Raw genomic sequence first — 15,412 nt, 5'->3', positions numbered from 1 at the left:
AAAAGATTTGTGTTCATCTTTCTTTTATTTATCATCATCCTTGTCATTTATAACAACAACATGTAGCATGCTCTCAAATATTTTGCTGTTATAAATGACCTAATGATGGTGAGAAGGACCTTCAGCTGCCATCTTGATTCTCTCTTCCACTCCTTACTTAATATACCCTGTTTAATTGTTATGATGAAATATTTTCAATTTTGTCTATATTTTTTTTTCTTGTGGTATGATACTAATATGCAACTGGGATACCAATTTGTCCCAACCAGATAGGTATCCGACCCGTTCCGACTCGAACAGGTAACCGAACTCGAAATTTTGGATTTGGATCCGAGTTTAAAATTTAATTTTAGACCTAATTAAATTTCGCGTTGATTTTGATCTTTGTCTTATTCGAACTGAAACGGACCTGAAACCTGAAAATTCAACTGAATTTCTATCAAACACGGACCTGATCCAAAACGTATGTACGTACGTACGTACGCACGTATGTATGTATTTATATATGTATGTATATATTTATGTATGTATGTATATATATATATATATTTATGTGTGTATGTATGCAGATATGTATGTATATATATATATGAATGTTTTTATGTATAATTGATTGTACACATTATATATTTTAAATTAAAAATATTTCAATTTTCTACACAATTGTATAATGTATGACATCTTAATACTATTATATTAAGTCGCATTCAACTTGAAGTCACTATATAATTATCGTAGTGTTGTTAGAAGTATTATTATGATTGTTGCTTATTCACACACTCTTAATAAGTCTCATTTGAAAAGTATTCAAGTTAGTCTTTAAGGTTTAAATATTGTAAAATGATAGACTATATATTCACTATCCATCTTTTTAAATCTAATTTCAGATATATTGTTACTACTTATGCTTTAAATATATACATTCAGGGGGTGTTTGGTTGATAGTTAATGTGTCCGGTTAACGGGAATCGAAATCTTAAACCCAAGTGATAGTGTTTGGATTACTAATTTGATGGTGGGAAATAAGAACTTCATTCTCTCTTGGTGGGTAAATCAAACCCTCCATACCCCTTGGGTTTTCATTTCATTCACATTTTCATTAACCATCATTCTCATTCTCATTCTCGATTTCATTTTCCCATAATGCATTCAAAAGCCTTTTTAGATTATGTTTGGATTTATCTTGTCTAGAATCTAACTTATGTATGTTTTCAATTCTTATTGGCATTTAGTTAGATGAATTATTGTATTGACAAATAATTATATATATAAATTGATACCCGATTAAAACTCAAACCGAAACCTGACGGATCGGGTTTGGACTCGGGATGTAAGGAGCCCAAGCACCCCGTACCAAAACGGCAACTGGGGTGACCCGTAAGCCGGTCCTCCTTGATGGCCGCTGTTTGGCGCTCAATTTTTGGGCGGACACACAGAGCCTCCTCCCTCTTGTTCCCTTCTTCTTCTTCTTCACTTGTTATTCGCCGCTCCTTTACATCATCAACACACCTAATATTTCAAAATATAGATGACGAAAGCGAGTTATCGCCGTACGAACGCGCCCTAAAGTACAAGCGTCCTCCAACAATAAAACACTACAATAGAGATACTGAATCGAATAACTCCGTCAGTCTGATTGGAGTTGTAACTCGTCCTGTTTGTCCAATGAATGTAAAATCCGAAGGCAATGCAGGTGCTTATACTGTCCTCAAGGTTAATAACACCTCCTCCTCCTCTTCTCAATCAACTAATCGTCATATTTGGTATGTCATTTATCCTTTTTATGTCCCTGTTAACATATTTTGTTTGTTAGAGTTTTTTTATAATGTTTCGAGTTTTCGATGTTCTAATGTTCTGGTTAATTTTTGCCTAATTATTTGTATTATTTGTAAGCTGTATACTCCCTGTGGTGTTTTACCAATTTTTTGTCACAGAAGAAATAACATATGTGGCCCAATTATTTAAATATGTTTACTTTCTGGAGAGTCATTGTCATTTCTCTTTGTGATCATGTCTAATTACTTCTCGCTAATTTATTTGTAATTACTTAAATTTACACACATTAATATATTGTATGCTTATTCTAGATTGATGATTTTAAGCTAAGCGCTCTTCTTCGTTTCCTCTGGACCTTCCTGTCAATTGGTTAATTAAGGAAATTAGTTGTGGATAGAATATATGTTAAAGCTATAGTAGTATTTTTACGTGTGTTGTAGGATGTCACCAAACTAACTGATTGAACCCTACTACTCGAGACATTTTGTATCATACTCTCATTTTCCCTTGTCTTTTTTGTCCATTATATAAGAGGCTACATATCCTGTATAAGACTGCGTTACAGGCTTTAAAAATGGTTGTTGCGTAGTATTTAGTTCCACTCTAACTATATATTTTAAACAGGATCATGCTGAATATGTGGGGGAAGATGGCAGAAATATGTACCACTCATCTCAAACCGGATGATCTTATTTATGTTTCAGGTTATCTGGGATCATATTCCAAAGTCGATAAGAATGGGGTTCCCAGTACAAACTACAAGGTACGACTCCTGCGTCTGCCTACTCTTCTAAATGAACCCCTTTTATTGTTGTTCCGGAATGCGCGATTTTTTTTTTTGAAAGTTAGACCTACAATGTAGTAATGTGGATGATGCTTTTTTCTTCACCTTGGCATTGTTGCATAATTTATAATAATCACTGGCTAAGTGCATCTCATTTACAACTAGTGACTAGTATACCATTTGAATACAGTTTTATTTTTATACTAATGCTGAGAAACTGTTTATGGTGAATTCTTTGCAGCCAGTAAATAGAAACCATATTGACTGTAAGATGTCAATGTATTAGTTGTTAAGATGTTGACATTTGCACTGGTTAGTGGAGTTAATATTGTTTCTTACAATTATTAATGAGATTTAACTAATAAAATGTTTGGATATCTTTGTCTTAACCTGTATAGAAAAAGTTACAATTCTTTTTTTATATCCCCTGGATCCAAATTTTAGTATTCCAACTTGGCTGGAATTTCTATGGTCAGGTTGACCAGTTCTAGTATCAAAGCTATCGACGCATCACTTATGCTGTGTTCGCGCGCATTGTACTTGCTGCTTGGGCAGTCACACTTTACATCATTCATTTAAGTATAACTATTTGTATTTAAAAATAAATCCATTAGAAGTTGTAAGATTTTCCAAAGAGAGGTATAAGGATTTTGCAATTGGATTTCCTCATCTGCTGTAATAAACTTCGCATTACTTGTATTGCTTTGTAACTTAAACATCTACTCTTATCCAAACCTAATTGAGTTTCCCTAATCTAGCTTATATTGTGTAAGGGCCATTATACATGCTTTAATCCACGACTAAGCACTAATCAAGGTTTTTAATGCGTGTATACAACACGTGTAGTTCTCAGAGATAGTAATGGTTAGGTGGCCATAATGGTAAAGTTATGGTAAGGGCGGGCTTGGGAACACTGAACGAGTTCAATGAAATTGGGAGAAAAGAAATGATTGCAATTCACAAAATTAAGCATAAGTTATAAGGAAACTATACAACCTTTGTTACCTGGACTTTGAGTTAAATTTTACATGTTCATGGCTTGAAGTAAGTGTCTGAGTGTCAAGTGCCTGATACAGGTACTCTGGGGAAGATAAGAGTTAGAATAGATATATCAACTGTTCTCTCAGATCTCAGAATTGAGGCTAGAATATACCTGCTTTGCTTGTACGTTTGTAATATACAAGGAGTGGCCCGTGTGCCGTTTTCACTAGTTGGCGGGATCCTGCTATAACTTATGATCATGTCTCTCAATCATTTTAAATAGTAAAATGCTATGGATTGCAGACTTTATTCAATCATATAGAGATGAGGAACATTCCACCTCTTGCAATGTAATGGGCATCAAGTGACATTAATGATCAACGGTCTTAAGTGCATTTTTGTGAGACATATTCCATGTTTGTTTAGCTGAAGAGTATACTAGCATAACTAACGGCTAGGAAGCACCGACACTGATACGGCGACACCGGACACGGGACACGGGGATTCGTCAATTATCAAAGGTAAAGTGTCCTGGATACGGGACACGGCAAAAAAAAGTTATAAAAATATAAAAAATATTTGTATATGTGTTATATATATAGATGTATGTATATATTTGATTGTATATATGTAGGGTTATAAAAGATGAAGAGGGGAGGTTATAAAAGACACGGACACACAAAATTAGGATTAATATAAGATGGTTTGGGCTTTTAAAAAAAGATGTTTTTTTTTAAGATGATTTTGGGCTTTCCTATATGGGCTGAGTCAGTGGGCCGTGTCGGTCGCGTGTCGAACCCGTGTCGGTCGCGTATCGGTTGCCTTTTTCTGTCGACACGCCATGTGGCGTGTCGGACACGTACTCAGCCGTGTCGGCCGTGTCCAACACGCATACGACATCCTTTTTGGAGTGTCGGTGCTTCCTAGACTAACGGCAACTTTGAATCTTCTGGGTGTTGGAACAAGTCCAATGGTAGATGCAAAATAGCTATAGCTATTGCCTATTGCTATGATTTGACCCCAAAAAGTGGTGTTTGGTACTAAAACAGAACTTGAACTCCAATGCTAGTTGTGAAACCAAATAATTCCAAATATAACCAATTTTTGTATTTCCCTCCTAAATTCTATTTAGATTTTAGTATTTTACCAATATGCATGTCAGTTTTGGTTATCTGATGATGTGGCATGGTGTATAAATGCATTCTTGGTTTCAAATTTATAACCAAGTATGCATTTATGCATATTTGCATCCAAGTATAGAACCCCTTCGGAGTTCAACTTTTTAGCATTTGTTTTCAAATTATAAAAATGGCATTAAATATTAGCATGGCATTGGACCTGCTATCAATTTACCAACCATGATAATTTAGCCTATGCCTTCAAGCTTATCTTAATCAAATTGTTCCAGTTCAGCCATCTGTCTGAAATTTGACCCCTAAATTACAATAGAAGTTCTATCACAGAATGATTCACTACTTACAGTGTTGAGATCTAGCTTTAATTGAGCTCAGCTGAAGCATATTATATATGTTACTGGGTTCACTTTTATTTTTCGTGGCGTTGTTACAGAAGTACTGAAGTAGTAATTACCTCCCAATGTCCTGAAGGACCTGAACCATATATGAATTCAATTTAAGAAATAAAATGTGTACTCATTCTAACATTTTACTGTTGCAAGCTGATGACCTCACAGATCAAAGGATCACTGTCTTTATAGTATGTTGCTTTTTGTTTGGTTTTCATACATTCATCAAGGTTATGTTTTGTGCAGGTAAACGTAATGAATATAAATTACGTACAATCTCACAGCCAAGCTCCGACATGTGAAAGAGCTAAACAATCCCGAGTAGAAGGTACACTTCAGCTATCTAGTTCAGAGGAATATATAATTTTCTACTTTATATCAACTTTGATAGTCTTCTAACTTTATTTGCTCAGAAAAGTTTCTTTTGTTTCCAGTAGATTGTACCGGGCAGGATGAATTAAATTGTAATATTTTTACATTTACCAGTAAATTGAAGAGTAACAATGACATCAGCATTGATGATAAATTACAATGTTTTATACATATTGGTGTATCTAATCTTGTGTCAAATAATTCTAGTTGCAGATCTAGTATTTTATAGCATCACATGATTATTCCCATTATTCTTATGCAGATTCATCCGAAAGTAGCTTGGATAGATGCAATAACCGACTTCACTTGTGGCAAGTTTTTTTTACAAATCCACTTGAGTGGTACGATAATAGAAATAGTAAGAAGAGTCCCAACCATCCAGATTTCAGACACAAGGATACTGGTGAAGTTTTATGGCTAAAACAAAGTGATCCCCCATGGATCCAGAAACAACTAGAGCTGCAGGATTCTAGATTGGCAGGACGGCGGATATGTGCAAGTTCTGATTTGACTCCACTGGTGTATGATGACTTCTCATAGCCTATAGCAACTGTAAGATCATCGCTCGTCTTGTATTACATGTGAACTAATTAATAAATATTTATGTTTGATGCTGATCAAGAAACGTTTGGGGTTTCCGAACATTAGGGTCGTTAGAAAAGGTCATTACGCATACAAGAAAACATGTTCCGCTTCTGGTGGTGCAGTTTTGTTATACATATTATAGTGAAGTAGATTATACTTTCTAGCTAGAATGTGCCATACTTCACTGCATCATCTCCATGCTCAGTCCTATATGGCGGGGCCTGTCTGTTTGATCAATGGTGTTTTGATAACTAGAAACTAGTTATAAGTAATGACATTAGTAAGTACATTAGCAAGCAATTATTAGGTGGTAGTAATTCCATCAAATTCATACACTATATAAGGTGACCCAAACAGTTGTCAAAACAACTCCGACTCCATTGGCTCTGGGAAATGATGCACAATGGTGATTCAATAGATGAAATGAAGCTTGATCGGAAATTTGGTTTGCTTTTGCGAGCCCGCTTTTGTTTTTGGGGTTGAAGAGTGACAGGTCTTTTTTTTAATCTTCATCTATGTAATAGTATTTAATAATATGGGTGTGGTGAATTAAAAGAAATATCAATACTCATGGTTACGAAAAAAAATCTGAAGATGCGGAATCGAACATAAATTTATTAGGAGTATATCTTCTTTCTTGAATGTATGGACCTAAATGTTAATGCCTTGATGTTCACTTTGAAATCTCATTCTCTAATATGTAACATTCTAATCTTGTACAATTTTATTCATTTCAAATTCTGAAATGGAGAGATACGTAAGTGCAGATTGGGACAATTGTCAATTCCATGGGCGACACTAAACCGCGATGGGGGGCAACGACGCGTTCTTGTGCCTTTTGATTACATACAAATACAAATGCCAGTTCATCTTGACTTGTTTTTGGAGTCAATCAGATGTGATAGCCTGTGACCAGTGGGAACGGAAAACTTTAACAACAATAATAACATATATCTAGTGTTTTTATTTATTTATATATTTACGATTCATTCTATAGGTATCGAGCCAAATAATTATCATCCTAAGGTCGTACTATTATTTACTAAAAACTACACACTGTTAGATATAATATTTTATGATATATTAGAGAGGCATGAGAAGAGAAAATCTATTAGATCAAGTGTATATAAACTCAATTGGACACCTATTTATAGTTAGATTATAAGGCATTTGAAAGACCAAAAGTCTATAGTTACAAGAATGTGAAAGATTAAGAGACAAACATTTAAAGGTCAAGGATAGTTAGATGCTTCTAGGACATCCATTCATAACACACCCCCTTGGATGGCCTTCCAGTAATCGTGCCTCGTTAAAACCTTTCTAGGAAAAAACACATTGGGAAAAAATCCTAGTAAAGGAAAAAGAGTACATCGATTTTGAAAATTTTATTTCAAGTCCTTAAGTCGTCGCATGCCAATTTTATGTACCAATTTTTCAAAAACTGATGGGGTAGCGACTTCATGAATAGATCTGCAAGGTTGTCACTTGAGCGAATCTGTCGGACTTCAATTTCTCCATTCTCCTGAAGGTTATGTGTGAAGAAAAACTTGGGCGAGATATGTTTAGTATTATCGCCTTTGATATAACTTTTCTTTAGCTGCTCGATGCATGCTGCTTTATCTTCGAACATTACTGTTGGTGTCATGTCATGATGCATGCCACATGACTCCCAAATGTGCTGACATATTGATCTCAACCAGACACATTCTCGACTAGTTTCATGGATTGCAAGAATCTCTGCATGATTAGAAGAGGTAGCAACTAGAGATTGTTTTACAGATCGTCATGATATGGTTGTATCCCCATAAGTGAACAAATAACATGTCTGTGATCGAGTATTATCTGGATCAGATAAATATCCTGCATTTGCATAACCCGTTAGCACTGCTTTGGTTTTATTAGAATAAAATAAACCCATATCAGTTGTGCCTCGAAGGTACCGAAAAATATGTTTAACACCATACCAATGCCTCCGAGTTGGGGCGTTACTGTGTCTTGCTAATAGATTCACAGAAAATGCTATATCGGGTCGTGTATTATTAGCAAGATACATAAGCGCGCCTATAGCACTGAGATAGGGTACTTCAGGACCGAGTATCTCTTCATTTTCCTCCCTTGGTCGGAACACGTCCTTTTTCTTATCAAGTGATCGAACAACCATTGGAGTTAAATGGATGTGATTTGTCCATGTAAAACCGTTTCAAGATCTTTTCTGTGTATGATGATTGATGCACAAAAATTCCATTTGGAAGATGTTCAATTTGTAATCCAAGGCAAAGATTTGTTCTCCCAAGATCTTTCATTTCAAATTCTGCTTTTAAGTAATCAACTGTTTTCTGGAGCTCTTCAGGAGTTCCGATGATATTCAAATCATCAACATACACAGCCACTATAGAAAATGAATATTCAGTTTTCTTTATAAAAATACATGGACAAATAGGGTCATTCTTGTAATTTTCCCTTAGTAAATATTCGTTTAACCTCTTATACCACATTCGACCAGATTGCTTTAATCCATATATGGATCTTTGTAACTTAATAGAATAAAGATCACGAGAGTATAATTTAGATGCTTCAGGCATTCGAAATCCTTCAGAAATCCTCATATAAATATCTTTCTCAAGGGAACCATACAAGTATGCTGTCACAACATCCATTAATCGCATTTCTAATTTTTCAATAACTGTCAGGCTAATAAGATAACAAAAAGTTGTAGCATCCATTACAGGGGAATATGTTTCCTCATAATCTATGCCTGGTCTTTGTGAAAATCCTTGAGCAACTAAACGTGCTTTATATCTCACAATTTCATTTTTATCGTTTCTTTTTCGCACAAACACCCATTTATAACCAACGGGTTTAGTCCCTTCAGGGGTTCGGACTACAGGTCCAAAAACTTCATGCTTGTTAAGTGAGCTCAATTCCTTTTCAATTGCTTCTTTCCATTTTGGCCAATCTTCCCTACGTCGACATTCTTCGACAGATTTTGGTTCAGCGCTACATTATATGCAAAATTTTCATCGATAATGATGTTATTTCGGTTCCATTTCTTTCCCGTGACAACATAATTTATAGAGATCTCTTCTATTTCAACATTTTCAGGTACCTGGTCCTCTTCTGGGGTTTGGTTATTCATGTCACGGGTCTCTTCTGGAGTCTCTCCTTGAGATTTTATTTCATCTATTTGGGCATCATCATATTTTGCTCCTTTTCTTTTCCGAGGATTTTAATCTTTGGAACCGATTGGTCTACCTCGCTTCATGCGAGGTCTTGACTCATTTGCCTTGATAATTTGTCCTTCAGGGACTTCAATTTTTGCAGTAGCATTTGCAGCTGGTATGTGTGACTTAGTCACTCTATTGATATCATTGAATGCATCATGCAATTGATTTGCTATGCCTTGTAAATGGATTAGTCTTTGAACTTCTAGTTCACATTGGTTTGTACGAGGATCAAAAATGTTTAATGTTGGTGCATTCCATGTAATTTCTTTCTCCAGCTGCTTATTTTCTCCCCCTGATTTAGGGAAAATTTTAATCTCCCCCCCCTAATTTTGGAAAAACATTTTCATCAAAATGACAGTCTGCAAATCTTGCAGTAAATAAATCACCTGTCATTGGTTCAAGATATTTGATTATTGAGGGAGATTCATAACCAACATATATTCCCAATTTTCTTTGAGAACCCATCTTTGTGCGTTGTGGTGGGGTAATTGGGACGTATACCGCACATCCAAATGCTCTAAGATGGGAAATATTAGGCTCTCTTCCGGAGGCCAATTGCAAGGGAGAGAATTTGTGATAGCTTGTAGGTCTGATGCGTATAAGTGCTGCTGCATGTAAAATGGCATGTCCCCGGACTGTAACTGGAATGTTTGTTTTCATAATTAATGGTCTAGCAATCAATTGTAGTTTTTTAATAAATGATTCTGCAAGACCATTTTGTGTATGAACATGAGCTACATGATGTTAAACACGTATCCCAATTGATGCACAAAACTCATTAAAAGCTTTTGATGTGAATTCTCCGGCATTATCCAATCGAATTGTTCCAATATTATAATCCGGAAATTGTGCCCTTAATCGGATTATTTGCGCAAGTAGTCTCGCAAACGCCAGGTTACGAGATGATAATAAGCACACATGTGACCACCTTGTTGATGCATCGATTAATACCATGAAATATTTAAATGGTCCACATGATGGGTGAATGGGCCCACATATATCACCCTGTATTCTTTCTAAAAATTTAGGAGATTCTGTTCCAATTTTTGCTAAGGAGGGTCTGATAATCAATTTTCCTTGAGAACAAGCAGCACAAGAGAATTCATTAGTTTGAAAAATCTTCTGGTTTTTCAATGGATGCCCGTGTGAATTCTCAATAATTTTTCGCATCATAATTGATCCAGGATGCCCTAGCCGATCATGCCATATAACAAAATTATTTTTGTCAGTAAACTTCTGGTTTACTGTGGCATTTACCTCAATATTTCGAATATTGGTATAGTATAATTCGGAAGAAAAGGCTGGCAATTCTTCTATAACACATTTGCTACCCGAAGTGATACTTGTAATATAAAAAAATTCTTTATCCCCTTTATTCACCGTTTCAACGTGATATCCATTTCTGCGAATATCTTTGAAGCTTAATAAATTTCTTTGTGACTTTGGGGAGAACAACGCATCATTTATAATAAATTTTGTTCCTTCGGGTAGTAATATAGTAGCTCTTCCGGTATTTTCGATCAATATTATACTCCCGGAAATTGTGCATACATTACCTTCATATTTATTTAAAGAGGTGAAATATTTTTTATTTTTAAGTATAGTGTGGGTCGTTGCGCTATCTACAAGACAAATATCTTCCTCTTTTGTTATATGCCCAATGTGAGAATGTAAAATTTCTATATTGCTTCAATAACATATAAATATATAATTAATAAGGATAATCATAAAGAGATACAATCATATGCATGCGAATGTAAAATAAAGCAAATAAGTACATCAAGCATTTTGTTTATCATATAGGGTAGTGATGCCATCAGGAGTCTCATAAAAATCAGCGGTATCCAAATAAGTCATTGTTAGGAGATTGTCTGCATGTTCATTATCTTCGAAAACTAAATTTGCTTCAACATTCTTGCCTTTGTCCTTCAGGGACGCTTGATAAAGATCAGCTAGGTGTTTTGGCGTACGGCAGGTACGTGACCAATGGCCTTTTATTCCACATCTGTAACATTCATTTGCAACAATCCCCTTTCTTCAATGTTTTTCTCCAACTTCTGGTTGGGATTAGATTTATCATGCTTGAAAATAGGGTAATTTTGGATTTGAGATCCACGACCACGGGTTCCTTGTCTATGAGCAAAACTACGTCCACGTCCACGTCCACGAGTACCACCTCGTCCACGCCCATAATTGTATATTGCCGCATTCACTTCAGGGAATGGGCGAGATCCTGTGGGGCGAGACTCATGATTCTTCATCAAAAACTTATTATTTCGTTGAGCAACAAAAAGACAAGAAATCAAATCTGAATATTTTGTAAAACCTTTTTCACGATATTGTTGCTGGAGGAGTACATTTGAGGCATGAAAGGTTGAGTAAGTTTTTTCCAACATATCTGCATCAGTAATATTCTCTCCGCACAGTTTTAATTGATAACTTATTTTAAAAAGTGCAGAGTTATATTCACTAACGGTTTTGAAATCTTGCAGCCTCAAATGCATCCAATCATAACGAGCTTTTGGAAGAATCACGGTCTTTTGATGATCATACCTATCTTTTAATTTTTTCCACAATTCAAGTGAATTTTTCACTGTAAGGTATTCACTTTTAAGCCCTTCGTGGAGATGGCGGCGAAAAAAAATCATAGCCTTTGCGCGGTTTGATTCAGATTCTTGATTTACATCTTTGATGGTGTCCCCAAGGCCTTGTGCAGCTAAATGGATTTCAATATCTAAAATCCATGATAAATAATTCTTTCCGGTGATATCAAGAGCCTCAAATTCAAGTTTGGTGAAATTTAACATATTTGAAAACTATAAAATCATGTTAACATTATATGAGTAAAAAATAATAATAAAGTAATAATAATATCTCATCTTATGCAAAGCAAATTCTATTAATATAAAGCAAATATAACACAATTCACATGTTATTCACATAAGAATATAATATAAAATTTAGGCAATCTAGAGCAATGCATGTCCAGGAAACTCACAAAAAAAAATCATTATCAAAAATGAAAAGGAAAGAAAATTAAATAATCTCATCCCGCATTAAGAGAAAGCTGAAAAACAAATTTAAGAAATTTGTAACTAATACAAACTTGATATGACTACACAACTAAATAATATTATCTCAAACTTAAACTAAGATACAACCTTGTTAAGAAGCGTATTTGTTCAATTATAAGCATCAGAGCTCTAAATATTGAATACTTGTTTGGCTAATCAATTAAATCAGATGACAAGAATCGCAAAGTAACATTACAAAGTCACAATATCTTTGTAAAAAGAACTGCTATATACTTTAATTCAGAAATAAATAATGAGACTTCAAGTGCAAAATGTGCAAGCGGAATTAATTAACTGTATGCATATAACAATATACATAAACAATGATTGATAGATGCATGTGCTATAATGCAAACATACCGCTGGTATAAGTAGAAGTCAAGATGAAAAATGAGAGAGCACTGTGATAAAATATGAAGCTGTAATATTCAAAAGAACTTGCACACTTCAAGAACCGGAAGACCCAACTGGCAGAGAAACTTGATCGTGCTGATAACGTGTTAGATATAATATTTTATGATATATTAGAGAGACATGAGAAGAGAAAATCTATTAGATCAAGTGTCTATAAACTCAATTGGCCACCTATTTATAGGTAGATTACAAGGCATTTGAAAGGCCAAAAATCTATAGTTACAAGAATGTGAAAAATTAAGAGACAAACATTTAAAGATCAAGGATAGTTAGATGCTTCTAGGACATCCATTCATAACACACACTGTGTATTTAGCTGAAGAGTTATGATTATATATAGTATAAATCAATTTGTCTACTGTGTTTGGTCAAATAGCTACCCACAACTTAAAATAACCTGTCAGTGATGCTTCTAAAAAATTACATTAAAATCACATAGTCTAAAATTTAGAAAAATATTATTTTTATAACGTTTTTTTTTATTTTTAGAGAAAAAAGTACGAAAAAACGTAACTACCCTCATATTAATTTTTTCCAAAGATTGTTTATGTGCATTCTGGGGGCATTTCTATCCTTTCAACATTTTCAAAATTTAAATGAAGTACATATAAAGAGGGCGGACCCCTGGTTCTAAACCAACTGGGACAGGGGCAATTTTCTTTTTCGAAGATCCTATATAAAGTTAAGGGAGCAAATTAGTATATACATATAAAAGCCAAATCACAGAATTCGGTAAAAATAAGTAATAAAGTACTAATTTACGGTGGATAAATACAGTAAAGTTTACTTATAACAAAAATAAATATTTGATCTAACACTCATTAATTGCATTAAAATTAAAAGATACACATATTTAATTAAATGATATATTGATACTCATACAAAAGTCGATTCAAGGATGATTGAACAATATGATAATTGATAAAAAAAACTTTTCTTTATTTGGAGTGGTGTAGCTCTTATACGTGTGCGTGTCTTTTTTTTGCTTTGTTAACAACATTAAATATGATAATTGGCTGTCTTACTTTTTCAAGATAATGGTCCATTTAAATTTCATATTATTATGTAATGCATGAATATTTACGTGGATATATAAATGAGATTTCTTAAATATTTAATTGGGCTAATAAATAGCTAACTGAAATTATATATAAAATTTTAATGAACCGCTAAAATTTCATATGGGTTGAGCCAACCGTAGCCATGGCCAGGTCCGCCCTGCATATAAAGAATTGGAAACAATAGCACCATCGGAAAACTCACATTAAAATATGAATCAAATGAAAATTAGACGAATAGTTAGTTATATTCGTATTCTTCCTTTTGTATGTTCAATTCAAGAAATTCCATGATGTTATATAATTGTTCTTTACGTGTGATTTTATTAGTATAGCTCTAAATATTTTAGAACTGTTCACGAACCGAGCCGAGTCGAGTTTTGATCGAATCGAGCTGAGCTTTAATTTTTTTTCTGACGAGCTGAGCCGAGCTTTCTTAACGAACAAAAACCTGTGTTCGAGCTCGAGCTCGTTAACGAACGAGCCGAACACGAGCTTTTATCGAACAAAATCGAGTCGAATCGAACTGAGCCGAACACGAGCCGAACACGAGCTTTCTCCATCAAAACGAGCCGAGCCGAGCCGAGCCGAGCTTAATTAAAAAATTCTGGTCAAAACACCGGTTGACTATTAAAATAACAAACCAAATACTTTTATTTTTTTCTAAAAATTTTGTCATATCACTAAAAAATATTGATCTTAACATCCGTACGGTTAGATCATTCATAAATATTTTTTAAAAAATCGAAACATTAATATGGGAGAAGTACTAGTCAAACTACTAGTTAACCGTTAAAATAGCAAATCAAATATATTTATTTTTTATAATTTTTTTATTTTATCACTTAAATATATAGATTTTGACATCCGTACGGTTGGATCATTTATAAACAATTTCAAAAAATCGAAACACCGATCAGGAAATAAATACTAGTTACAAGTAATTGTCAAATCACTTATTAATTATTAAAAAATCAAATTAAAAAATTAATTTTTAATATCTGAATTTTTTCAAATTACTAAAATATATATATATTGACATTCGTATAGTTCAATAATTTAAAAATATTTATAAAAAATCTGAATAAAATTCATAATAATTAAATATATAAAAAATAAATCTTTTTTTTTTAATTTTTTTTCGAGCCAAACCGAGCCGAGCTCGAGCCGAACATGCCAAAAGCTCGGCTCGAGCTCGTTTTCTTAACGAACACATTTTTGTGTTCGAACTCGAGCTCGAGCCCTTAACGAACCGAGCCGAACCGAGCCCTTAACGAGCCGAGCTCGAGCTTGTTCGCGAACGGCTATATCTAGTAGACCAGGTACAGTTTCATGTTTAAATGGTAAATACAAGTCAACAAAGCACTTGATTTCCACTATATAATTCTAAATATTGAAGTTCGTCCAAACAAGGGCCGTAATTCGGTTGGGGTAATGACCCTTAATATCATAATTTGAAAAAAAAATCCTGAATGTCACGTGCGTTGAAATATAGTCTTTTCTAGCATTTAAAAATGTAATATTTTTTGCATTTCCAATACATTTATTACTTGTGTTTAAGAATGATAACTGCTTGTGAAATAATTCAGAAAACGCTGTTTAATTTTGCGTTAATGGTT

General features: G+C 34.1%; 1 protein-coding gene and 1 long non-coding RNA gene across 3 annotated transcripts; one reads left to right on the top strand and one right to left on the bottom strand.

Annotated features, from left to right (window-relative positions):
- Window positions 1-1,289: 1,289 nt before the first annotated feature.
- LOC141688948 (protein OSB1, mitochondrial) lies at window positions 1,290-6,155 on the top strand. 2 transcript variants are annotated; one of them, XM_074493098.1, is made up of 4 exons: window positions 1,290-1,763; window positions 2,401-2,539; window positions 5,313-5,394; window positions 5,701-6,155. In XM_074493098.1, exons 1-4 carry the CDS (start codon window positions 1,396-1,398, stop codon window positions 5,976-5,978), a joined length of 867 nt encoding a protein of 288 aa, XP_074349199.1. In that variant the 5' UTR covers window positions 1,290-1,395; the 3' UTR covers window positions 5,979-6,155. The 2 variants fall into 2 exon arrangements, with proteins under 2 accessions (XP_074349199.1, XP_074349200.1); XM_074493099.1 differs by having other exon boundaries at window positions 1,537-1,713.
- Window positions 6,156-10,916: 4,761 nt separating this feature from the next.
- On the bottom strand, window positions 10,917-12,863 carry LOC141693700 (uncharacterized). Its single transcript, XR_012563197.1, has 2 exons — window positions 12,682-12,863; window positions 10,917-11,981 (listed from the first exon to the last, which is right to left on the bottom strand). It is a non-coding gene; the product is annotated as an uncharacterized LOC141693700 (long non-coding RNA).
- Between the last annotated feature and the right edge of the window lie 2,549 nt (window positions 12,864-15,412).

The sequence above is a fragment of the Apium graveolens genome, chromosome 10 (assembly GCF_009905375.1).
Source record: "Apium graveolens cultivar Ventura chromosome 10, ASM990537v1, whole genome shotgun sequence".
In the NCBI taxonomy this organism is placed as follows: Eukaryota; Viridiplantae; Streptophyta; class Magnoliopsida; order Apiales; family Apiaceae; genus Apium; species Apium graveolens.
This window is presented reverse-complemented; position numbering and strand designations above follow the sequence as displayed.

Coding starts and splice junctions, on each gene's coding strand:
- LOC141688948 (XM_074493098.1), top strand. CDS start 1,396: ATGGCCGCTGTTTGGCGCTCAATTTTTGGGCGGACACACAGAGCCTCC. Junction 1,764..2,400: donor TCAACTAATCGTCATATTTG/GTATGTCATTTA, acceptor TATTTTAAACAG/GATCATGCTGAATATGTGGG. Junction 2,540..5,312: donor TTCCCAGTACAAACTACAAG/GTACGACTCCTG, acceptor TGTTTTGTGCAG/GTAAACGTAATGAATATAAA.